The sequence below is a fragment of the Hemitrygon akajei genome, chromosome 9 (assembly GCF_048418815.1).
Source record: "Hemitrygon akajei chromosome 9, sHemAka1.3, whole genome shotgun sequence".
Classification (NCBI taxonomy): domain Eukaryota; kingdom Metazoa; phylum Chordata; class Chondrichthyes; order Myliobatiformes; family Dasyatidae; genus Hemitrygon; species Hemitrygon akajei.
Window position 1 is genome coordinate 67,933,476 of NC_133132.1, and position 24,752 is coordinate 67,958,227.

At 40.1% G+C, this 24,752-nt stretch overlaps 1 protein-coding gene across 5 annotated transcripts in view; it reads left to right on the forward strand.

Moving 5' to 3' along the window:
- ppp2r5d (protein phosphatase 2, regulatory subunit B', delta) overlaps nucleotides 1-24,752 on the forward strand; it is a 232,454-nt gene that overhangs the window by 173,507 nt on the left and 34,195 nt on the right. For all 5 annotated transcript variants that reach the window (XR_012100241.1, XM_073056220.1, XM_073056221.1 and 2 more), the window contains 4 exons: nucleotides 4,837-4,947; nucleotides 8,445-8,537; nucleotides 11,411-11,541; nucleotides 13,172-13,231. Coding sequence is in view for 4 of the 5 variants with exons in the window: in XM_073056220.1 (XP_072912321.1) it covers nucleotides 4,837-4,947; nucleotides 8,445-8,537; nucleotides 11,411-11,541; nucleotides 13,172-13,231 (395 nt within the window). In the remaining variant the exon portion in view is untranslated. The remainder of the gene's footprint in view (nucleotides 1-4,836; nucleotides 4,948-8,444; nucleotides 8,538-11,410; nucleotides 11,542-13,171; nucleotides 13,232-24,752) is intronic.

Below are 24,752 nucleotides of genomic sequence, written 5' to 3' on the forward strand. Positions count from 1 at the left end.
TTCTTGCCTGTTCTGTCTGTGAAACACTCAGCTTTGTAAATGGACTAGAGTGACATTAACTCTTGCTCAAGCACCAAGTCAGCTGCAACTGATTGTGCTTTCTACTCTTCAGGTTTTTGAGAATGGTGCAAAATCTGAACTCCACAAACAAGGTTTTCCACCATGCCTGCATTTGCTTTTTCCTGAGATGTGAATGAAGTAACAAAGCTGATTCTCTTTCTTCGGATTTTCATACTCTGTAGAAGCAGTACACTATAAAGTTCCACCAAGTCCCCCTGTATTTACACAAGATAAAATTCTAAGACTTGATTCTGTTCCCATTAACAAATTCCAGCCAAAATAAAAATAATGATTGCTAAGTTTGCACATTATGCCCAGTAGCAACTGCTGAAAGAGAAGTAGTGTTCACATTTGGTTCAAAATCCTTTGGTCAGAACTAGGAAAGAGAAAATGTGTGTTTGAACTAGGAGAGGATGGGAGAAGAATAGTTAGGACGAAGAGAATGTATCTTTAAGACTCAGATCATTGTGGGAATGAGCTATAAAACAGACTATCTGATTGTTGGGTGAGTGGAGACAGTTCGAGAGCAAGGACAGTTATAAAATAACTGATTTTTGACCCTGAGTCAAAACTAGCCAGATCTGGCATGCACTGAAGAGCTGAGGTATCTGAATATGAACTGTTGAATCCAGAAGACCTGTAGCTTGCAATTAGATGATAAGATGCACCTTGTACAGGTTACCCCCACTATCCAAAGGTAGGGTGTTCCTATGAAACTGTTTGTAAGCCAAAATGTCGTAAAGCGAAGAAGCAATTACCATTAATTTATATGGGAAAAATTTTTGAGCGTTCCCAGACCCAGAAAATAACCTACCACATCAAACCAAATAAAACGTAAAACCTAGGATACTCAATTAATTGGACAAAAAGTGACTTTGTGCCCCTCTCCAATGTCTGCACGCGGTGTTTTTTGGAAAGTGCCCAGTTCAAAGTAGTTAAAGATCACTTTACTTACCTTGGCTTGGCAATCCCCAAAGATCCTAAATTAATATTTGAATTAAACTTTGCGGAGTTTATCTCAAAACTTAAACAGAATATAGAAAGTTGGAAAACTCTACCTCTGTCTGTGATTGGTCGTATAAATTCAATTAAAATGGTTTCCCTTCCTAGGTTTCTCTATCTTTGTCAAAATCTCCCCATTTTTCTTATATCAGCCTTCTTTAAAGAATTGGACTCCATAATTTTGTCTTGTATCTAGAATTATAAGAATCACAGGATTTTGAGAATTCATTTACATAAGCCCAAGTCTGAAGGGAGGGCTGGGATTACCTGTATTTAGACACTGTTATTGGGCTGTCAATGCTAGGGCTTTGATGTTTTGGCAACAGGGGGCTCTGGATAACTCAGTTCCTGGGGCTCCCTTGTGGCTATGTATGGAGTCTAACTCTGTTGTCAGTTCCTCCTTGTCAGCCATGCTGTTCTCTAAGCTAGAAAAGCCTGAGACTTCAAAAAGTTTGAGTTTTGTTTTGAAAAATTCCGTCAGAATTCTAAATCAGATTAAGAGCGTTCTAAATTTACCAGAGACCTCTGTACAAATACCAATCTGTTTCAATCACTCCTTTCTACCCTCATGGTCAGATAAAACCTATCATGCTTGGAGGGGGAAGGGTCTAGTTTCTTTTGAAGACCTGTACATAGAGAGACGGTTTGCAACATTTAGTCTGCTGAAAGAGAAATTTGAGCTGCCTCATTCCCACTTTTTTCATTACTTACAAATTAGACATTACATTCAATCGAAGATTTGTAATTCTGAAATCCTTCCAGGGAAGCTTTTTTTTTGATATTTTAAAGAACCCTCCTGATTCCAAGCATCTCATTTCTGAGTTTGTACATTTGTTTGATAATTGCACTGTCGCGTCTACTATGAAGATTAGAGATGGCTGGAGAGAGAAATTGGGCATTGAATTATCTGAAGCTGCCTGGGACAAGAGTTTGTCTATGATACAGGCTTGCTCTGTTAACAGCAGACACCAACTGATGCAGTTTAAAGTTGTTCACTGTCCCCACTACTCTAAACTTAGATTGCACAAGATTTACCCGTCTGTCTCGCCAATGTGTGATAGATGCGAAGGGACGGAGGCCACGTTGTCACACGCCTTTTGATTTTGCCCATTACTGACTGGATGTTGGTCCAAAATATTCGACTGGTACAAAAAGGCCTATAAGAGGCCCTTCCCCTTGGAAGCTGGTCTTGCCATCTTTGGCTGCTCGCAATCTACTATTTGTTTCTCTACAGCCATACAACAGTCTTTGATGCTGGTGATGATTGTTGCCAAAAGACTTGTCTTGAGGGAATGGAAATCACCCTCTCCCCCTTCCTTTCAGAGATGGATGGCTGATATGATCTCAGTCATACAGATGGAGAAACTTAGGTTCCTGAGAACTAATTCAATTAAAAATTTTTCGGCTATCTGGGATCCATTTCTTGCCTACCTGATCAAGGCCGGGGGCGGACAAACAACTTTCCCCCAGCTGATTTCAAACGGCCCTCATTTGCGATTTAATGTTTAGTATTTTTGAGCACTTTGTACAATAGGCGTCCCTCTAATGTTATGTTCCTTTTTTTTTTGCTCATTTCATTTTTACACATGTCTGAGCTGGTATGTTCTTGTTGATTTCATTGTTTTTTTCTTGAAAATTTTGAAAATGAAGTATTAAAAAAGAAAAAATTCTGTAAAGATACTCTCAAAACTAATGAAATGAAGATTTCTAAATATGAAAAAAATTGCTATAAAGAGCAGTAAACTAAAAGAGTAGTAAGACTAAATGAAATCAATATTTGGTATGCCTTTAAAACTGCATCAATTCTCTTGGGTACACTGTCGTGCAGTTTTATAGGAAAATCGGCTTGTAGGTTGTTGCACAAATCTTGGTGAACTTGCCACAGTTCTTCTGCAGGCTTTGGCTGTGTCATTCTGTCTCTCCATGTAATCCCAGACAGCCTCAATGATGTCAATCAGAGGTCTGTGGAGGCCAAACCATCTGATGCAGAACTCCTTGTTCTTTTTGCTGAAGATTGTTCTTTATGACTGTGCCTGTGTGATTGGGGTCATTGTCCTGCTGCAAAATTAAGTTGTGTCCAATTCGATGCCTCTCCAGTATTGTGTGATAGATGCTTTTATTTCTCAACATTGAGGATTCCATTAATTCTGACCAGATCACAAACTCCACTTGTAGAAATGCAGCTCTGAACAGCGGGAAACCTCCACCATGCATCATTGTTGACTGCAGGCAATTATCCATTTCGTGCTCTCCAGTTTTTCTAAAAACAGTCTCCTGTTTGAACCAAAAATTTCAAATTTTGACTCAGCAGTCAGTCCAGAGCACTTGCTGCCATTATTCAGCACCCAGTCCTTGTGTTTTTGTGAGTAGGTGAGTCTCTTGACTTTGTTGCACTTTAGAGGAATGGCTTTTTGGCTGCAACTCTTCCATGAAGATCACTTCTGACAAGACTTCTCTGGACTGTAGAGGGGTATACTTTATTTCTGTGAATTCAGTGTTGATAGCAGTGCTGGACTTCTGATTTGGAAGTCTGCGTACAGTTTGCATTGCTGACCACTGTATGTCCTGTCCTCAACCTTTGTGCTTCTTCAGAACACCCTGAAACACCTTGAAACTTCGATCTGCCACAAAATTTCTGCTTGGGAGAAACCTAGCTGATGCAGGATGACCACCTTGTGTCTTGTTATGCTCACTCTTGCCATGGTGTAAGAATTGATTATTTGAAGGTTAGACTGTCACATCTGCAACAACCCTCATCTTTTAGTTTGGTTATCCTTCAAGTCTGATTTCTTCTACACCCATTTCTGTTTCAGTTAATCAGTTTAGTTCATTCAATTCATTGTCATTGATCATTCGCACCTGTTTGTTATCTTTGTTTAATCATGCACTGGTCTGTACACCTACAAATTAACCAAGTTTTTATTTGAAAAGTTATCTATTACTTAATATGTTACACTCTTTAATGAATACAAAATTTTCTCTTAATATTTAATGTTTTGGAAAATGTATGTTTGGAAATCTAAAATTTGCACTTCTCTACTGACAGGCTAATGCAGAAAACAAAAAATAAACATCTAAAACAAAAATGATATTTAAAAAAATCTAGAGTGCCTAAGACTTTTGCAGAGTACTGTAGGTTTCTGAAACAGTGGGTGGGTGCGTGGAACACATTAGGTATATTTAAGAGACTCCTAGATATGCACATGGATGAAAGAAGAAGATTGCTGTGTGGGAGGGAAGTGATAGATTGGCACAACATCATGAAGACTTGTAAAATGCTGTACTGTTCTGTGTTCTTATTAGCTAGCTCTTCCAGAATCCTGTCCTATAGAAATTATTCTACTTCCTTACAATTTTCCCTTGCTATCTGGAAAGTTTGTACCTCTGCCCAGATTGTGTCAGAATTGTTTGAACTTGTCACTGCCTCCTGTACTCTCACTTCTCTGTAGCTTCTCTCCGTGATTTCTTGCTCAATTGAGAAACAAATGGTTGACTAAAAATTGTCCTGGGTCTTATTGCATTGTTATGTTCTGAGATATGTTGTAATAAATTGTAACATGTTTTTGTACAGTTTATCAAATACTGAAGGAAATTAAAACTAATCAGCTTTGCATTGTTTTAAATTACAGATAAAGGATTGCAATTTTTTTAGTTTGGTAAATGTTGGCGTTTTTGCATGTGAATTGTTCGCTGCCTGTATTATCCACTTATGGCATTGATTACTTTGTAGCTGATGTAATTACATCTTTAACAATAAGATATTTATGTTCTCAGTTTTCAATAAACCTATTCAGGACATTGCCACCTTCATCTAACCCCACCGGGGCAGAATTTGATCCTGAGGAAGATGAGCCCACACTTGAGGCTGCCTGGCCACATCTACAGGTAAGTTGCACCTCTGAGGAAATTAGTGGAGGTTAGGTGCATTTGTCATTTCTGATTGTGGAGTACAATGGGGTGGGGAAGAGTGTGAGAGGATATGGTTGCCTGGAGTCCAGAAATCAACAGTAAAGCTTGCCTCAGTTGTAGGATGCCAGCATTTACACTGATAGCTTCCTTGTTTGGTTTTATTATCCTTTTCACATCAATGTTCAGCATTGATCTTGTTAGAAAGGAGCACTTGTGTTCACAAACTCTGGTCTGAAGAAAGTAGTCTTACCTTGACTGTTGTGTCCTACTATGTACAAAAACCTAATCTTAGAAATTTACGGTACAAAGGAACCTTTTATCTCTTGTCTGGTAAATAGATTTATTATCATCTGTACTAAGGTACAGTGAAAAGTTGTTTTGCTTGTTATCCATACAGATCTTTTCATCACACCAGGGAAGGGATAGCATGCTACCGTTGTAGACAAGGTGTGAGTCAGGCAGGTAATATGGTGTAAGGAAATAATGAGGTAGATTGTGAGATATTGAACATGGGACCTGTTCAATGGTCAATGGATAGAAGCTGTCCTTGGGCCCAATGGTATGTGGTATCAGGCTTTTGTATATTCTGCCCACATGGGGGAGGTGTCTTTCAGGTTCATTTATTCATCACATACACTGCAATGCATTGTTTGCATTAACTACCAACACAACCTAAGGATATGCTGGGGACAGCCCACAAGAACTGCCACACATTCTGGCGCCAATATAGCATGCCCACAATGTTCAGCTGAAAAACAGCAAAACAAGTCTCTTTCCTCCATCCCTCCCACCCACTCAGACATACACAGTCCTCCAACTGGGCCCCTGACCTCCCTAGTAAGCTTGCAGGCCCAGAGTTTCTGCCTTGACTTCTGGACTTCCAATTGATCTTTGGTTTTCAATCTTCGGTATCAACCCCAAGACTCACTGGGATCCTGAACTCCAGGCCTCAAATGTCAGACTTTGGTGTACTTGTTGGGTCGTTGGTTGGGGAGGGATCACCAACCCTCGTGCCTCCTTCCCGCATGGACTTTGATCCCGGTACCCGCTGAACTGGCTGGGCCACCAGCTCTTCAATTAAAGGAACTACAGAGATATTTGAGAGGAGGTGGCCAAAATTGATTAGATGGGAACAGTAGCAGAGGTGATGACAGAACAACACTGGCTAGAGTTTCTGGGAGCAATTCAGAAGTTGCAGGATAGATATATCAAAAAAAAGTATCCTAAAGAGAGGATGAGGCAACTGTGGCTGACAAGGGATGCAAAGACGCAAAAGAGTGGGCATATAACATAACAAAATTTAATTGGAAGTTTGAGGATTGGGTAACTTAAAAACCAACAGAAGGCAACTAAAGGGTCTCGGCCCGAAATATTAATGTACTCTTTTCCATTGATGCTGCCTGGCCAGCTGAGTTCCTCCAGCATTTTGTGTGTTGCTTGGATTTCCAGCATCTGCAGATTTTCTCTTGTTTCTGAGAAGGCAACTAAAAATGACATAAAAAGAGATAAGTCCCTTCATTTGTACTGAAAAATAGCTAGAAGATTGCCAGTATAAAGAAATGAGGGAAAAGGGTGAAGTAAGAGCTAGCTTCACCCTTTCTCCTTTCCTCTTTGATGTAAAATAAAAATATCACAATGGTGAGAGACGTCTTGATGCCCTGGTGCATGATTTGCAGAAGATTAGTATGCAAATACAACAAATAATGAGGAAAGCTTAGTGTTAAGATTTTGGAAATTTTAGAGAGGGTGTAGAGGAAATTTATCAAAAGGCTGCCTAAATCAGAGTATATATAATGAAAGGTCGAGCAAGCTAAGGCTTTTCTCTCTGGAGTGAAGAAGCATGAGGGGCAACTTGATAGAGGTGTATAAGATGGAGGCATAGTAAGGGTGGACAGCCAGTAACATTTTCCCAGGGCAACATCAGTTAATATGAGAGGGCATATTTTTAAGGTGATTGAAAGAATGTACAGGGGGCATGTCAAAGGTAGATTTGGTTTTTTTTTACACACAGTGGTGGGCGCATGGAACATGCTGTCAGCATTGGTAAAGGCAGATACTTTAAGGCCATTTAAGAGACTCTTGGATAAGTACGTGAATGAAAGAAAAATGAGGGAGGGAGAGAGGGATTAAATTCATCTTGGAGAGGGTTAAAATACTGGCAAAACATTGTCGGCTGAAGGACCTGTCCTTTGTTAGTTTGGAGGAATGCAGAATTAGGGAGCCAATGTTTCACGAGATGTAGGAAGCCAGGTACTCAAGTCTACCCACCATTCCATATGATCACGGCTGATCAATATTGACTCAACTTCTGTTAGTTCCCTGCACCCTCCATTCAACAATTTTCCAAGTACGTACCTATCTCCACCTTAAATAGTGTTCTCCACATTCCTTGAGATGACTGCCCTCCGAAAAAATAAATTTCTACATACCTTAGTTTTAAGTCACTGGTCTTTTATTTATTTTGCTGCCTTGTTCTTGACTCCTCCACTAATTTGAACAAGGTCTCCCCTCATTCTTCTAAATATCAAGGAATACAGAACCAAACTGCCCAACTCCTCTTGATAGGATAACCTTTTTATCCTAGGAATTAGCTTGGCAAATCAAATTTATTCTGCCCCTAATGCTACAGTATCTATTTTTAAGACATGGGGCAAAAGCTCTGCACAGCATTCCAGATGTGAACTCACCATCCCCTTATACAACAGTAACAAAACCTCCCTGTACAACTGTAACAAAACCTCCCTGTACTTAAACTCCAACTACTTTGCATTAGCCACTTTTAGACCTGTCTAACTTGTGATACATGCACTAAAATCTTAGATCAATCTGAAATACATTCTTTTGTGGTCAATCTTGTTTATGTAATTGCCTTATGATTCCTTTTACCCACATTCAACTCTATTCACTAGATTTTCATCCAATCATTCAATCTATATCTATCACAATTTCTTCATCGCAATATTCCCTTCCACCTATGAAGTTGTATAGGGCATTAATGAGGCCATATCTGGGTCATATGTACAGTATTAGTTTCTTTAGGAGAATATTCAAAGGTCTATCAAGCTTATGATAAAGTTTGGTGTACTGGGCTTGTACTTGCTGAAGAGAATTGGGGTTATTGAAAGATGCAAGATCCTGCAGAGTCTTAATAAGGTGGATCTGGAAAAGGTATTGCCTCTTATGGACTGGAGTAGGACCACAGGTCACTGAGAAAATAAGAGGTTGTCCATTCAAGCTGGAAGATTTTTTTGTCAAGTGGTGTTGAGTCTTTGTATCACTTTCTTTAAAGTGCTGTGAAAGCAGACTCTTTGACTATTTTTAAGTTGAAGACAATATATTGAATAGCAGCTATAATCTTATTAAATTCCAGAGCAGGCTCAAAAGTTAAGTTAGCTACCTCTGCTTTTCATTCATATTTATGCATTTAAACAATGGAAAGCCCAATTTGTGTCAATTGTTGCTCATCTTTCCAGCTTGTCTATGAATTTTTCCTGCGATTCCTTGAGTGTGCTGACTTCCAACCAAATATAGCCAAGAAGTATGTTGACCAGAAATTTGTCCTGTCGGTGAGTATGTCCACTACCTGGAACAAAGGAACAAAATTTAGCTTGGTGGTAGCGTTTTATAGTTGGGTGGTAATGCCACGTTCTATGCCTCCTTTTGCAAATGGCACGCTGACAGTTGGGACCAACTACTGGTTGTTTTGGAGCTAGAGTGCCTATAAAAAATATTCCCTCCTCCCCTCCCCCCCGGAAGTTTTCATGTTTATTGTTCTACAACAGTGAATCACACTGATGAACAGAAAAGACTCGTGTTAAAGTGAAAACAGATTACTACAAAGTGAGCTAAATTAATTACACATGTAAAACACCAAATAATTGAATCAGTATTCACCACCTTTAATGTGATAGCCCAAATCATCTCTGGTGCGGCCAAATGGTTTTAGAAGCCACACCTCCAAATGGAGAGTCAATGTGTTTCAATTGATTGTAGTAAAAATACACTTGTATCTGGAAGGTCCAATTGCTGGTGAGTCAGTATCCTGGCAAAAACTACACCATGAAGACAAAAGAACACTCCAAGCAACTCCGCAAAAAGGTTGTTGAAAAGCACAAGTCAGGAGATGGATACAAGAAAATTTCCAAGTCACTGAATATTCCTTGGAGTACAGTTAGTCAATCATCAAGAAATGGAAAGAATATGGCACAGCTGAAAATCTACCTCAAGCAGGCTGTCCACAAAAATTGAGGGACCGCACAAGAAGGGGACTAGGAGGGAGGCCACCAAGAGACCTGCGACAACTCTGAAGAAGTTACAAGTTTCAGTAGCTGAGATGGGAGAGACTGCGCATACAGCAACTGTTACCCAGGTGCTTCACCAGTTGCAGCTTTATGGGAGCATAGCAAAGAGAAAGCCACTATTGGGGGAAAAAAACATGAAATCTTAGAGTTTGCCAGAAGACATGGGAGACTCTGATGTCAGCTGGAAGAAGGTTCTGTGGTGTGATGAAAGCAAAATTGAGTTCTTTGACCATCAAGACTAAACGCTGTGTTTGGCATAAGCCAAACACTACGTCATCAAAAACACACCATCCCTCCCGTGTAGCATATTGGTGGCTGCATCATGCTCTTGGGGATGCTTCACTGCAGCAGGCCCTGGAAGGCTTGTGAAGATGGAAGATAGAATGAATGCAGCAAAATATAGGGAAATCCTTGTGGAGAACCTGATGCAGTCTGCAAGAAAACTGACTTGGGAGAAGATATGTTTTCCAGCAAAACGTAACCCCAAGCATAAAGCTAAACAACAAAGTTAAATTAATGTCCTGGAGTGGACATTAGTCAGTCCAGACCTCAGTCCAATTGAGAATTGAAAAGGGCTGTTCATTCATGATCCCCATGCAAACTGACAGCTTGAGCAGTTTTGTAAAGAAGAATAGGGGTAACAGTTGCAGTGTCTGATGTGCAATAGAGACCTATCCACCCAGACTCAAGGCTGTAATTGCTGTCGAGGGTGCATCTACTAAGTACTGACTTGAATGGGGTGAATAATTATGTGATCAGTTATTTTGCGTTTAATAATTGTAATACATTTAGACTAATTTGTAGAAATTTGTTTTCATTTTGACAAAGAATCTTTTTCAGAATCAGGATTATTATCACTGGCATGTGATGTGAAATTTGTTAACTTAGCAGCAACGGTTCAATGCAATACATAATCTAGCAGCGAGAGAGAAAAAAATAATAAAAATAAAACATAACAAATAAGTAAATCAGTTATATATATTGAATAGATTGTTTTAAAATGTGCAAAAACAGAAAAGTGAGGTAGAATCCAAAGCTTCAGTGCCCATTTAGTAATGGAATGGCAGAGGGGAAGAAGCTGTTCCTGAATCGCTGAGTGTGTGCCTTCAGGCTTCTGTATCTCCTACCTGATGGTAACAGTGAGGAAAGGACATGCTTTCAGTCCTGTGCAGTCGCGCCCCCCCCCCCCCATACCAGACAGTGATGCAGCCTGTCAGAATGCTCTCCACAGTGCAACTGTAGAAGTTCTTGTTTGTATGTGTTGACGTGCCATATCTCTTCAAACTCCTGTTCAAACGGATCAGTGTCAAAAAAGCCAAATTAAATCTACTGTGATTCAATACAATAAAACATGAAAACTTCTGTTGGGGGGGGGGGGGTGAATTCTTTTTGTAGGCACTGTACAACCTAATTTGCAGTTCCTCACTCATTAGGCTATCTAGTAACTAGTTATAATATGAACTTAGCAAAAAACTGCGAATGGGGTACCCATCAAATCCAGTGGTCCCGAAAATGTAGTGCATTTATTGGAGATGTAAAATTGAGAACTGGGGGGGGGGGGGGGGGGGGGAGTGCTTAGAATTGAGTAGCAAAGAAGGAAAAATTGACAAGGGAAAAAATAAATAGGAAGGGAATAAGGGTAAATTTGGAAACAGTTAATGCACTTGGTTGATCTTTTGTCAGAATTGTCAGGATGAAGAACATTAATATTGGTGGGAAAAAAGGTTACTGGAAGAGCTAGTCATCCCAAATCGATTAGAAAACAAAATGCAGTGCTTCCATTTGGAGGGGCGGTGGGCGGGGGGGACGAGGATTTCCAATTCAGTTGACCTGAAATCAGGGGACAGACATTGCTTATTAACTATGAACGGAAACATTTTGTACATGGAGTGAAACTAACTTCAACACAGACCAAAATAATTTCAAAATGTTCTTCAAATTTAGGGCTTGATTCTTTTCAGTTGACATCAGTTACCTAAAAATTTTAAAGGATAATAAATCAAGTTATCATTAGAACAACAGCGAAGCGCAATGTTGTTTAGACAGTTACATTACACTTGAAAATACTGACAAATGTATCTGTATTGTTCATTGTGTACAAATCAATAATAGGCATTGAGTTTCTTTCTACCTTCCAGTTACTGGAATTGTTTGATAGTGAGGATCCAAGGGAGAGAGATTTCCTGAAGACAATTCTTCATAGAATCTATGGCAAGTTCCTGGGCTTGAGAGCTTACATCCGGAGACAAATCAATAATATATTTTACAGGTAATTTGTGATTTTGATGTCAGGAGAAGTGGTGAAGTGTTTCTATGGATAATAAAAATATCTACAACATACTTCAGTGTTCTGTAGGGTTTTTTTAATTTAATGAAGAAATGTCCAGCTGGCCCCAGAACGAAACAGGGTAAAACCATGATGATCCACTCTTCCTTATTAGAAACTCCTGATGGTGGATCACTTGACTCATTGAGTCCTGTTTCCTTGAACACCAGGACCCTATTGCTCCTGTTACTAAGACCCTGTTTCCTGCATTCCTTTCAACATACTGGAGCTCACTGGAAAATCTGACTACCATGAAGTATCTTTAAGAAATGAATTAGAATAGTATTGGAATATTAATGGGAATAACATCCATTTGTCCTAAGATCTGCCAGTCACAAAGTTCCAAAGGTGCCAGATGATCAGAAGTTTACTGTATTCTAATTTCTGAATATGCTGTCTGAGAGTTCGTCACGAACGATTTGAGCAATAACTAGAAAATGGTCATTGCAGAATAACTGGGGACTTGGATTGTTGGGTATCTCTTTGAAAGCACTTAGCAAGGGGAATGACTTTTTTGTGCTATATTTTTATTGTCTCAATGTAAAGTTGCAATTGGCAGGGAAATTTATGAACTCCAAATGTGTAGTGACTTCACACTTATCCTTCAGTGACCATTTTATGGACCATGACCACCTCACCTGGGAATTAAGTAAAGTTTCAGCCTGTCTATAACTGAACTTCATTCACAAATTCCACCCAAGCAATTCACATGCTGGAACTGTGATCTCCTGCTAGTTTTTTTGAGGCCAGGATATTGGAGTTTTGGTATGTTTGCAGCTATGATCTTTAGTTGGCTTTGGACATTGAAATGTTTAGTTATTGAGTCTTGAGTACATTCGGTAACATCCCCTCAAATCATCAGACCTGTTGAGAAATAACAAGTGCAGCTTAGTGCATAATGTGTATGGGTTGCTTTTGTTTACTGGTTGTATTGGCTTTTTGTCCTTGATGGCTCTGAAGGAGATGCTTTGGGTACTCAGTGAATTAAACTAGGTTCTGGTTGGCATTCTACATCTGTGATGGGTTATTCTTGATCATACTAATGTCCTGGCAAGTATATATTAGTGAAGCTTCCAAATCTCAAGATTTTCTGCAGATAAATTCAGTATTTCTGTGCCAACATGTCCTTGCCAAAAATTCGAATGTATGTTTTCTGTTAGAAATAGTAATTTTCTTGTGAAACTGCCCCATTCAGCTTCCATCAGTGACGCCAGCCCTTCTTGCTGAATTCTTGCTCATTCTATCTTTTTGGAACTCAAAGTTTGATTTAATCTAAACTCTTTCCGCCCTCTTCTACCTAATTGAACCCTGGTGTTTCTGCATGCATATCTGCTTAGTTGCTGGATACAAGGCTGACCACATTCATATCTGTATTGCCTCTGTCCTTGGGTAAAGGATTTTTAAATTTTGGTAGTCTGAGATAACCTGAAATTTCTGTGGGGTTTTAGCATTAATAAACAAAATAGTCTGGGATTCATCAGATATAGTTTTCAAAACCAGCTGAGATATGTGAATTGATTAACCTTTTTCTGTGCTGATTACTCATTCTGTAGTTTTTAATGTTTTTATTTAGGTTTATTTATGAAACAGAACACCATAATGGAATTGCAGAGCTTCTGGAAATTTTGGGCAGGTGAGTGGTGTTTTACTCAACTCCTTTTCTTATGTGTTTGTGTAAAACCAGTTGCCTTCTTTAACTTATGGCAGGCCACGTTGAAACCAAACTTAAGGTTTTGGAAACTACAAGGAAACTCTCTCAGGTGTAGGTGACTCCATTGCCATTTTTAAAAACAACCATTTTATATCAGAAACTATAATATTGATATATTCAGCAGCATTTTTAGAGAGAGAAAGTTAATATTTCTGGTCAATGGCCTGAATTCAGAATGAGACATAGTTATCAAACAAGTGCATTTAATGCTACAGAGAAGGCAAAGGGATGGAGAGAACAAAGTGAATGATTACATAGAATAGAGACCAAAACTTAATGGTGGTGATAACCAACAGTCTGCTGGAAGAACTCTGTCTAGCAGCATCTGTGAGAGGAAGGGGCATGGGTCAAATACTTGCATTAGTCTCTTGTATCTTAGTGGTGGTGAGTCTTGAAAAAGCTTTGATCAGATCACATTTGAAGTATTGTGAGCATTTTTGGGCTTCTTGTCTAAGAAAAGATGTACTGGCTTTACCTCAGAAAAGAGGGACATCATTTAGAACAGAGATGAGGAATTTTTTTAGCCAGAGGGTGGTGAATCTGTCGAATTCATTGCTTACAGACAGCTGTGGAGATCAAGTCATGGAGTTTAAAATGGTGGTTGATAGATTCTTGATTAGTCAGGATGTCAAAGGGTTTTGGAGAGACGGCAGAAGAATGGAGTTGAGAGTGATAATAAATCAGCCATAATGAAATAGCAGGGCAGACTTAATGGTCTGAATGGCCCAGTTTTGCTCTTGTGCCTTAAGGCCTTCTATCAGCTGAGAGTCATGGAGCTAAACTGCATGAAAACAAGCTCTTTGGCTTATCTGGTCAATGCCAGACGTAGTGTCTTGTCCAAGCTAGTCCAGTTTGTAAATGTTTGGCCCATAACCTTCTAATTCATGTACCTGTCTGTGACTGCTCTTAAAAGCTTTTATAGTATCAGCCTTATCCACTTCCTTCGACAGCTTATTCCACATGGGTATCATTTTTTATGCCAAAGAAAGTTCTTCAAATTCCTACTTAAGTCTTCCTCTCTTGCCTTTAAACCTAGCTCTTCTAGTTCTTGATTCCCCAACCCCAGGGAAAATGTTGATTGCATTCACTCTATCAATGCCCCTCATGATTTTTATACACCTCAAATGATCACCTCTCAGTCTCTGATGTTGTAAGGAATACAGTCCTTGCCTGTCCAACCTCCCTCTATAACTCAGTACCTTGAGTACTGGCAATATCCTTGTAAATTTTTTCTGTATTCTCGTCGGTTTAGTAACAACATTCCTCTAGTAGGTAACCAAAACTGAGCACAATAATCCCACTTGTGACCTCACCAGCAACCTGTACAAATGCACCACAGGCTCCCGATTTTTAGTCAAAGCTCTGACTTGTAAAGGGTGGCATGCCAAAAACTGCCTTTACCTGTGACTCCATTTTCAGTGAACCATGTACTTGTACTCGAAGATTTCTCTGTACTACAACACTTCCTACAGGCTTGCTGTTCATTCTGAAAGCCCTACCTCAATCTGACTTTCCTAACCCAATAACTTTTACCCAAATTAAATTTTATTAGCCATTCCTTGGCCCACTTACTCAGTTGATCAAGATCCCCTTGTAAGATTTGATAACCTTCTTCACAGTGCAGTATTGTCGTCTGCAAGCTTGTTAACCATGCTCTGTACATTATTATCCAAATCGTTGATGGTTGACAAACAACAATGGGTCCAGCACAAACCCCTGAGGGACACCACTAGTCACAGGCCTCAAATCTGAGAAACATCCTTCCATTGTCACCCTCTACTTTCTACAATCAAACTAAATGTGTATCATCTAGCCTGATTTCCCTGAACTCTATGCAGTCTCACCTTCCAAAGCAGTCTATCAAAGACCTTACTGAAGTCAATACAAACTACATCTATTGCCCTTCTTTCATCAACTTGCTTGGTCACCTTATCTAAAAACAAATCCCAGGTTCATAAAAATTGAACTCCCATATATAAAGCTGTTAACTAATCCTAATCAACACCTGTCTTTAAAATGTGCTTGTTTGTATTTTATTCCTCAATCCTCTCCAGTAATTTACCTACCTCACTTTAGACTTTCTGGTCTAGTGTTTGCAAGTTTTTCTTTGTCGCTCTTCTTAAATTAAGACACAATATTCGTGACACTCCGGTCTTCTGGCACTTCATCCCTGGCTAACAATGATACAAGTATCTCAAACAGGACCTTCATAATTTCTTCTTTTCTATACTGGTTATAACCAGTAGTGATTACATAAATAACCCAGTGAGAGATGATGTCCTGTTAATTGTGTCACCTCAGGAAGAAACATAAATAGGAGATGGTGGTGGGAGAGGAACAGATCTGTGAAATGCAGTGTGCAGCAGGTCAGGCAGCATTCAGGAGATAACATAGCATGTTGATGATCTTGCATCAGATTCAAACTGAAATTGTAGGAGTTCATTGATTAAGTGAAAAGCTAGAATGTGAAATAAATGAAGTTGAGATGCTGTTCTTCAAACGTTTGTTTAATTTGTTAGAATAATACATGAGGGAGCAAGTAAGATGAAGAATTAAAGTGACATGACTGAGCAAAGTTATTTGGCAAAACCATCATTAATCTGTATTTGTTTTTTTTAAACCAGCATAGAGGAGAGCACATCATGAATAGCAAATGGAGTACACTAGATTGGTAGAAATGCAAGAATAACGAGAATCAACACCTCTTCTTTTAACTCTCTGTTCCCACCATATAAAGGTCATGAGGTGAAAAAGCAATTACATGCCCCTCCAATTTGCTGTTCTGCATTTAATGTACATTTTGTGGAAAATCCCTAACACATTGTGTGACAGCTGTGGATCGTAGTTCAGTCCTGAAGCAATGACCATAAGCTTGAGTTCAACACCATCATTCCTTTGGTACTAATCAACCAGATTCAAAAGCTAGGCCTCTTTACTTCCCTATGCAACTCTGTCTTTGATTTCCTCAGAATCTGATTTAGTATCACTGCTGTATGTCGTGAAATATGTTGTTTTGTGGCAGCAGGACATTGCAATGTTTATTAATTTTAAATATTTTATTTTAAAAGAGCAAAAGAAATAAAAATACTGACAGTGTACATGGGTGCATTGTCCATTCAGAAATCTGATTATAATTGGGAAGAATCTGTTTCTAGGTGGCAATGAGAAGGTATGTCCTGGGTGATGGGGATCCCAAATGACTGCTGCCTTTTTGAGGCATCGCCTTTTGAAGGTGTCCTCTGCTGGGGAGTCTCGTGCCTATGATGGAGGTGGCTGAGTTTGTTGCTTTTTCCAATCGTGTGTAGAGGCCCCTCCATACCAGAATATAATGCAACAAGTTAGAATGCTGTTCACAACGCATCAGTAGAAATCTACATAAGTCTTTGGAGACAGGCCATGTCTTCTCAGACTCCTAATGAAATATAGCTGCTGTCATGCCTTCTTTGTAATTGCATTACGTTGGGCCCAGGATAGATCTTCAAAGATGTTGACACCCAGGAACTTGAAACTACTCACCCTTTCCAAGTTTGAGTTTAATTGTCATTCAACCAGACACAGGAATACTGACAAATGAAAAAGCATTACTCTGGGGTCAAAGTTCAAAACACAGTACCAGCTGTCACATGCTGAGCATTTGCCACATATAATTCTGGTCGCAGAAAAACATAGTTACAAAAAAAAAAACAACCTAAGTCCCTGAGTGACATGTTCTGTAGATTGACGGTGCATGGATATCGTTTTGGATCTACATTTCTTCAAGCCCACAGCAGTTCCTCATCTCCTGCAAGTGCAGCTGCAGACAAACACAGTCCAGCTTGTCTTTCAGTCAACGAAAACTGGAGGGCCGAGCCAGGAGGAGCCACCCCAACCCAGTGCGGAATCAAGCAGCACATAGACAGCTCCAGTGTCCCCTCCCCTGGCGGCTGCAACAGCCAACCACGAGGCATGAGGGCCTTGTCTTCGTAACAACCAAAGCCATCATTCTCCCCAATGAACCAGTGAGTCTGACTCGCAGTGCTCTTTGTTACCCATGTCCAACAGAGTCTTGAAAACATCCAAGACAAGCACCTGCACCTTCCATTGGACTGCGTAGCTGCTGCAACACTGTGCACAACAGGATGATAAAAGCTTTCTCAAGTATGTAAAAATAAATGAGAGAGAGGATATAGGATCATTAGAACATGCGGCCGGAGAAATAATAACCGGGACAAGTAGATGGCGGAGAAATAATAACTGGGAGCAAGTAGGTGGCAGATGAACTTATGAGTATTTTATATCAGTCTTCACTGTAGAAGACACTAGCAGTGTGCCAGATGTTGAAGGGTGCAGAGGAAGAGTGAGTGCAGTTAATATTACAATATCGTAAGACATGGGAACAGAATTAGACCATTCAGCCCACTGAGTCTGTGCCACAATTTCATCATGGCTGATCCTGGATCCCACTCAACCCCATACACCTTCTCGCCATACCCTTTGATGCCAAAATGAAACTTACAGTGAACTCAAGGAACAGCATCTCTCTTTATATCAGGGCACATTACAGTCTTCGGATCTCAACAATTATTTCATTAGCTACAAATAGTCTTTTCCAGGTTCAGTAGAGGGCATTTCTCATGCAATGTTATCGCAAGGTTTTCATCCCCACAGATGCTGCCTCACCTACTAACCATTTCCAGCATTCTGTTCCAGATTTCCAGCTCCCTTGTGACTTACAGTTCTAGCATTATTTTCTTCCTACTGCTGCCCTGCTTCATTTCCTTCTGTTTACACCTCTGCATAGACCAGTGCAGTTCATGTCAGCTGGCACGAGCTTGTCAACATCCAAGATATCTCTAGGGTTCATGTCATCTGTTAACTCTCAGAATAACCCCGTTTGAAGTCAGGATTAAATTTGGCTCATTATAACTGGGAAGCAGCATTACTACCTGATACACTGCTGTCCTGTCCTTGTAGCCTCCACCTTTTCAGATATTCCCTTTCTTCTTTCCGGCCATCCTCTTCTCTGCAACTTGTAACATGTTTTCTCATTCTCCAAGTTTTGATTTCAAGGACCTGAGATGTTTCTCTTTCCAGAGATGTTTCATGACCTCCTGAACATTTCACTTGTCTTAGATGTCATGTCATAACTTTAACAGCTTTGAACAGAAGAAGCATAGCTAGTCTGTTGAATGGTGAAATGGCATTACTTTGTGCTTCATTATCTTGAAGGTTTTTTTAAAGAGCTGCATTCTACCAAAGGGAAATTAATTCGTCAAATTTGTTTCTCATTTGGAGATTTGCAACGGAGTGAGAACATAAAAAAGAAAAATTGAACTCATCTATTTGTTCCTGACTCCTGCCCCATCATTTCAGAAGAATCATGCCACTTCCCTGATTGTCATAAGTTCTTTAAACCTATATATCTGTCTTCAATACACTCAACAATGAAGACTTTTCAAGTCTTCTTAGGTCAAGAATTTCAACAATTGACTACCCGGGTGAATCTTCATTTTGAACAGAATTTTTTCACCACATGATAACTGGATGTTAGTCACAGTAATCATTCTTGAGCTTTAGCCAGGTGTGTAGCCAGTTCATGGGAGATGAAATTGCAGTTTTATCTGGAATGACCTTGAGTATTTTTCTTTTTAGAGCTGCATTCTGTGTCTTGCTGGTCAACAGTGAGCCCAGATTTGATGGTAGTATCACAGGTGCCATTTGGCCTCTTTTGTTAATTTTCTCTCAGTTGCGTGACATGAATTTTACTCACTACATCAGCCCAGATCTGATGCACATATAAACTGAGCCACTAATGCAATTAAATATTAAGCAAACTGCCCCACTTGCGGTGAAGGAAGGTAATTGATGACAGTGCTAAAGGTAATTTGACCTCGGAACTCGGACATCAGATCCAGGACGACATCTAGTGCACTTGAGTTGTTCCACATTTTTCTGGAACTGGGCCACAAAGAAGGCCGAAGTAACTGAATGCAAGTTCTTCTATTGATTTTTGGTGTCTCAGTATCACTTTTCTTCCACTTACCTAGAAGCGAGATCAGTAGTGATTCTTATGGGATTTCTGTTACATGTGTAATAAATTAGATAAGCAGCTGCATTTGTCAGGACCCATATGTAATTAAATGGCTGAAGTAGCTGCCAAGTGAGTCTTGGTTCAAGTTAATTCTTGCTGAGATTCTGCTGAATAATGCAATTAAGTAAAAACTTGTGAAGTAAATGTGTAATGTTCGTGCAATCCTGCCAAGCAGTAGGTGGAAAAGCCAGACTTTTAATTTGTAAGAGAGGCCCCAGAAGGGGAATTCATGACTGAAGTTCCTTGTTAATCTGCTGATCCATGCATTGTGTATAGATATGGAAAGGATCAGTTCTGTCATTAACGGGCTTTGTGAGAAATGATTGTTGGAGATAATCAAGTAGATTGTTTTGGCAAAGAGTTTATTTTCTTTGCAGTGGGTTGTGTATTTAACCCTTTAATGTCACCTTTAGTCTTTTCTGTGCTCAGAAAGTTAACAGTTGACTTTTCCTTCCTTCCCTGTGACCTGCTTTAGGAATGATCACTAAAAGCAGGCTACACTGCTGCTTTCACAGGCGTCTGCCTCTCCCCAGCTGTTTTCTACTAACACTTATTGAGCTCCTAACTGGATTTAGTACCACCAAAAATACTTCCTTGGCTCCTGTCTGAGTCCCAGACTACGTTTTCCTGACTGGGCTACATACTTCATCAGCAGAAGTCTGGTGAAAATTTAACTAGAGCATAGAATAGTACAACACATTTGGCCAACAAAATTTTGTTGGACTAATTGAACTAGTAATTAAACTCCCAACTAATTTAATCCCTTCTGCCTACGCAGTATCCATCTCACTCCATTCTCTCCGCATTCATGTAGCTATCTATGAGCCTCTTAAGTGTCTCTATCATACTCACCTCCTCTATCAGCCTTGGCAGTGCTTTCCAGGCACCCAATTCGGTTTAAAAAAAACACTTGCCCTGCACATCTCCTTTGAATTTAGGCCCTTCGCCTTAAACGTAAGCCCTATGGTATTAGACATTTTGACCCTGGAAAATTATACCAGCTGTCTACTTATACATGTCTTAATTCAGGTCTCCCCTCAACCTCTGTTGCTCCAGAGAAAACAACCCACGTTGTTCCAACCTTTCTCCATAGCACATACCCTCTAATCCAGGTAGCAACCTGGTAAATCTCTTCCACCCCATCTTTCCTATAATTGGACAACCAAAATTGAATGCAATACCCCAGATGCAGCCTAACTAGGGTTTTATAAATCTACAGCATAATTTCCCAGCCTCTTGAATTCAGTGCCTTAACTAATAAAGACAAGCATGGCATACTCCACCTTGAACACTCTTCAACCTGTGCAGTCACTTTCAGAAAGCTTTGGACTTGGATCTTAAAGTTCCTCTTACATCCAAACTTTTCAGGGTCTTGCCATTAACAGTGTTTTGTCCCTTTGCATTTGATCTTCCAAAGTGCATCACCTCACATTTAACTGAACCAAAGTAACTCCATCTGCCATTTCTCTGACCATATCTGTAACTGATCTATATCCCATGGTATTCTTTGCCAATATTCTATACTGTCCATAAAGCCACCAATCTTTGTATCATCTTCAAACCTGCTATAACCTACTCATCTCACATTTTCTTCCAGGAGTATAATTTATGTCTCTGTCCTTACCGGAGCAAAGCTCAAAGTGAATTTATTATCAAAGTACGTACTATATATGTACAGCACAGAAACAGGCCCTTCTGCCCATCCGGTCTATGCCAAAACCATTTAAACTGCCTACTCCCGTAGACCTGTTCGGTACCGTAGCCCTCCAAACCCCTACCATTCTCATTCCACACACTCGTGACCCTCTGAGTGAAGAAGTTTCCCCTCATGTTCCCCTTAAACATTTCACCTTTCACCTTTAACTCATGACCTCTGGTTGCAGTCCCACCCAACCTTAGTGGAAAAAGTCTGCTTGCATCAACCATATCTATACCCTTCATAATTTTGTATACCTCTACCAAATCTCCTCTCTGTCTTCTCCATTCTAAGGAATATAGACCAAATCTATTCAATCTTTCCTTATAACACAGGTCCTCCAGACCTGGCAACATCCTTGTAAATTTTCTCTGAAATCTTTCTACGTTGTTTACATCTTTCCTGTAGGTAGGTAACCAAAACTGCACACAATACTCCAAAATAGGTCTATGTTAAAGCCTTATACAACTTCAACATAACATCCTATCCACTGTACTCAAAATATTGATTTATGAAGGCCAGTGTGCCAAAAGCTTTCTTTATGACCCTATCCATTTGTGATGCCACTTTCAAAGAATTATGGACCTGTATTCCCAGATACCTTTATTCTCTCACTCCTGAGTCCCCTACCATTCACAGCGCCGTGGTTGGTCCTACTGAAGTGCAAAATCTTGCACTTGTCTGCATTAAATTTTGCTTTGAATGAATTATGTACTTGTATTCCCAAATCCCTTTCTATCACACAACTCGGTGCCCTACCATTCACTGTGTAAGACCTACCCTGGTTGATCCTACAGAAGTAGTAAACCTTGCTACTCTGCAAACCTCTGCATTAAGTTCCATCTTTCATTTTTCAGCCCATTTTTCCAGCTGATGGAGATTCCTTTGCAAGCCATGCTAGCCTTCGTTGTTGTCCATGATGCGCCCAATCTTGGTGTCATCTGCAAATTTGTTGATCTAGTTAACCACATTGTCATCCAGATTATGAATATAGATGACAAACAGCATAGGACCCAGCACCAATCCCTGCAGCACGCCACGAGTCACAGGCTTCCAGTCAGAGAGGCAACCATATAATACCACTTCGTGGCTTCTCCCACAAAGCCAATGTCTAATCCAATTTATCACCTCATCTTGAAAGCCAAACAACTGAACCTTTTTTGACCATCCTCCCATGTGGGACCTTGTTAAATGCCTTGCTGGAGTCCATGAGGACAACATCCACTGCCTTGTCTTCATCCACTTTCCTGGTAACTTCCTCGAAAACCTCTATAAGATTGGTTAGACATAACCTACCACGCACAAAGCCAAGCTGACTATCCTCACTCAGTCCATGTCTATCCAAATACTAATATATCTGGTCCCTTAGAATACCTTCTGATAACTTTCCCACCAAGTGATGTCAGACTCAGTGGACTATAATCTCCTGATTTATGTTTAGAGCCTTTTTTAAATAGCGAAACAACAGTGGCTATCCTCTATTCTGTCGCTGAGTATGATTTAAATATTTCTGCTGGTCCCTGGCAATTTCTGTACTTGCCTTTCATAGGGTCCAATGGAGCACCTTGTCAGGCCCTGGAGATTTATCCACCCTGATTTGCCTCAGGATAGCAAACATCACCTCCTCTGTAATCTGTACAGGGTCCGTTAAGTTGATGCCACTTTGCCTTACTTCTATCACCTCTGTCCATCTCCTGAGTAAATTTTTTTTTGCATCTGTAAGATTTCCCTCCATCTGTTTTGGCTCCACACATGGATTACCATTCTGGCCTTCCAGAGGACCAATTTTGTCTTTTGAAATTCTTTTGCTCTTAACATATCTGTAGAACTCTTTAGGATTCTCCTTCACCTTGTCTGCTAGAGCAAATTTATGCCTTCCTTTAGCCCTCCTGATTCCTTTCTTTTAGTGTTCTCTTGCATTTCTTGTACTCCATAAGTGCCTCATTTGTTCCCACCTGCCTATACTTACAAAGCACCTCCTTTCTCTTAACCAGGGCTTCAATATCTCTCGAAAAGCAAGATTCCCTAAGCTTGTTATCTTTACCTTTTACTCTGACAGGCACATATATGCTTTATAGTCTTAAAATTTTACTTTTGAAAGTCTCCCATTTACCAAGTGCACTTATGCCAGAAAACAGCCTGTCCCAATTCACATGCCAGATCATTTCTGATGCCATCAAAATTGGCCTTGCTCCAATTTAGAATCTCAGCCTGCGGACCAGATGGATCTTTTTGCATATTTATTTTGTATCGCGTGACCACAGTGTGTTCCCCTACACAGACTTCTGTCACCTGCCCTGTCTTAATTTCCAATAGCAGATCCAGGATCACATCCTCTCTCGTTGTGACTTTTATGTACTGATGAAGGAAACCTTCCTGAATACTTTTGACAAACTCTATGCCATCAGTACTTGTACAGTATGGAATTCCCAGTCAATATGTGGAAAGTTAACAGTCTGTGATCTCTCTGCAAATTTGTTCCAAAAATGCCTAGAACTGTTAGATGGTTTGTAAAATAGCCTCATTAATGTGGTCATACCTTTCTTATTTATTAGTTTCACCCATAACACCTCACTTGACGAGTTCTCCAGACTGTCCTGACTGACTACAGCCATGCCATTTTCCCTACCTAGTAACACCACCTCTTTTGTAATCTCTCCTGCTCTTGTCACATCTAAAACAGTGGAACTCCAGAATATTGAGCTGCCTGTCCTGCCCCTCCTGTAACCATCTCACTAATGTCATAATTCCAGATGTTGATCCATGCTCTGAGCTCATCTGCCTTTCCTATGATACGTGCATTGAAATATATGCAGCTCAGGACATTAGTCACACTGTGCTCAACCTTTTGATTCCTGACTTTGTCTGAGGTCTTACCAACATCTGTCTCCACAGTCTCTTCACTAGCTGGCACTCTGGTTCCCATCCCCCTGTGACTCAGCAGCATTAGCAAATTTCCACCGGAGTATTAGTCTCCTATCAGTTCACGTACAAATTGTCCCTTATGCACAAGTCTCATCTTCCCTAGAAGAGAACCCAATGATCCAAAAATCTTATGCCCTACACCAACTCCTTAGCCGCATGTTAAACTGTATAATCCTAGCTCTGGCCTCACTAGCACATGGCATGGGCAGTAACCCTGAGATCACAGCCCTTGTGGTCCTGCCCTTAACTTGACATTTAACTTCCCTGAACTCCCTGTGCAGAAGCTTATCACTCGTCCTACCCATGGATACCTTTCGGAATACTCCTGTGCATCTACAAGTTTCAGATGACGTGCTGAATCTGTGCAAACTTCTAAAAAGGTAGAGGCTATGCCATGCTTTCTTTGTAATGACATTTATATGCTGGTCCCAGGACAGATCCTCTGAAATGATAACACCAATGATTTTAAAGTTAGTGACCTTCTCCACCTCTGAACCTCCAGTGAGGACTGGCTCTTGAACCTCTGATTTCCTCCTCCTCTGGTCATTAAATCAGCTCTTTGGTTTGCTAACATTACGTGAGAGGTTTTTGTTGTAGCACTATTCAACCATATTTTCAAATCCTCTCCTATATGCCAATTCATCATCATCTTTGATTTGGCCAGAAACAGTGGTGTTGTCAGCAAACTTAAATATGGCATTAGTGCTGTACTTATCCTCAGTCATAAATATAAAGTGAGTAGAGGGCTAAGC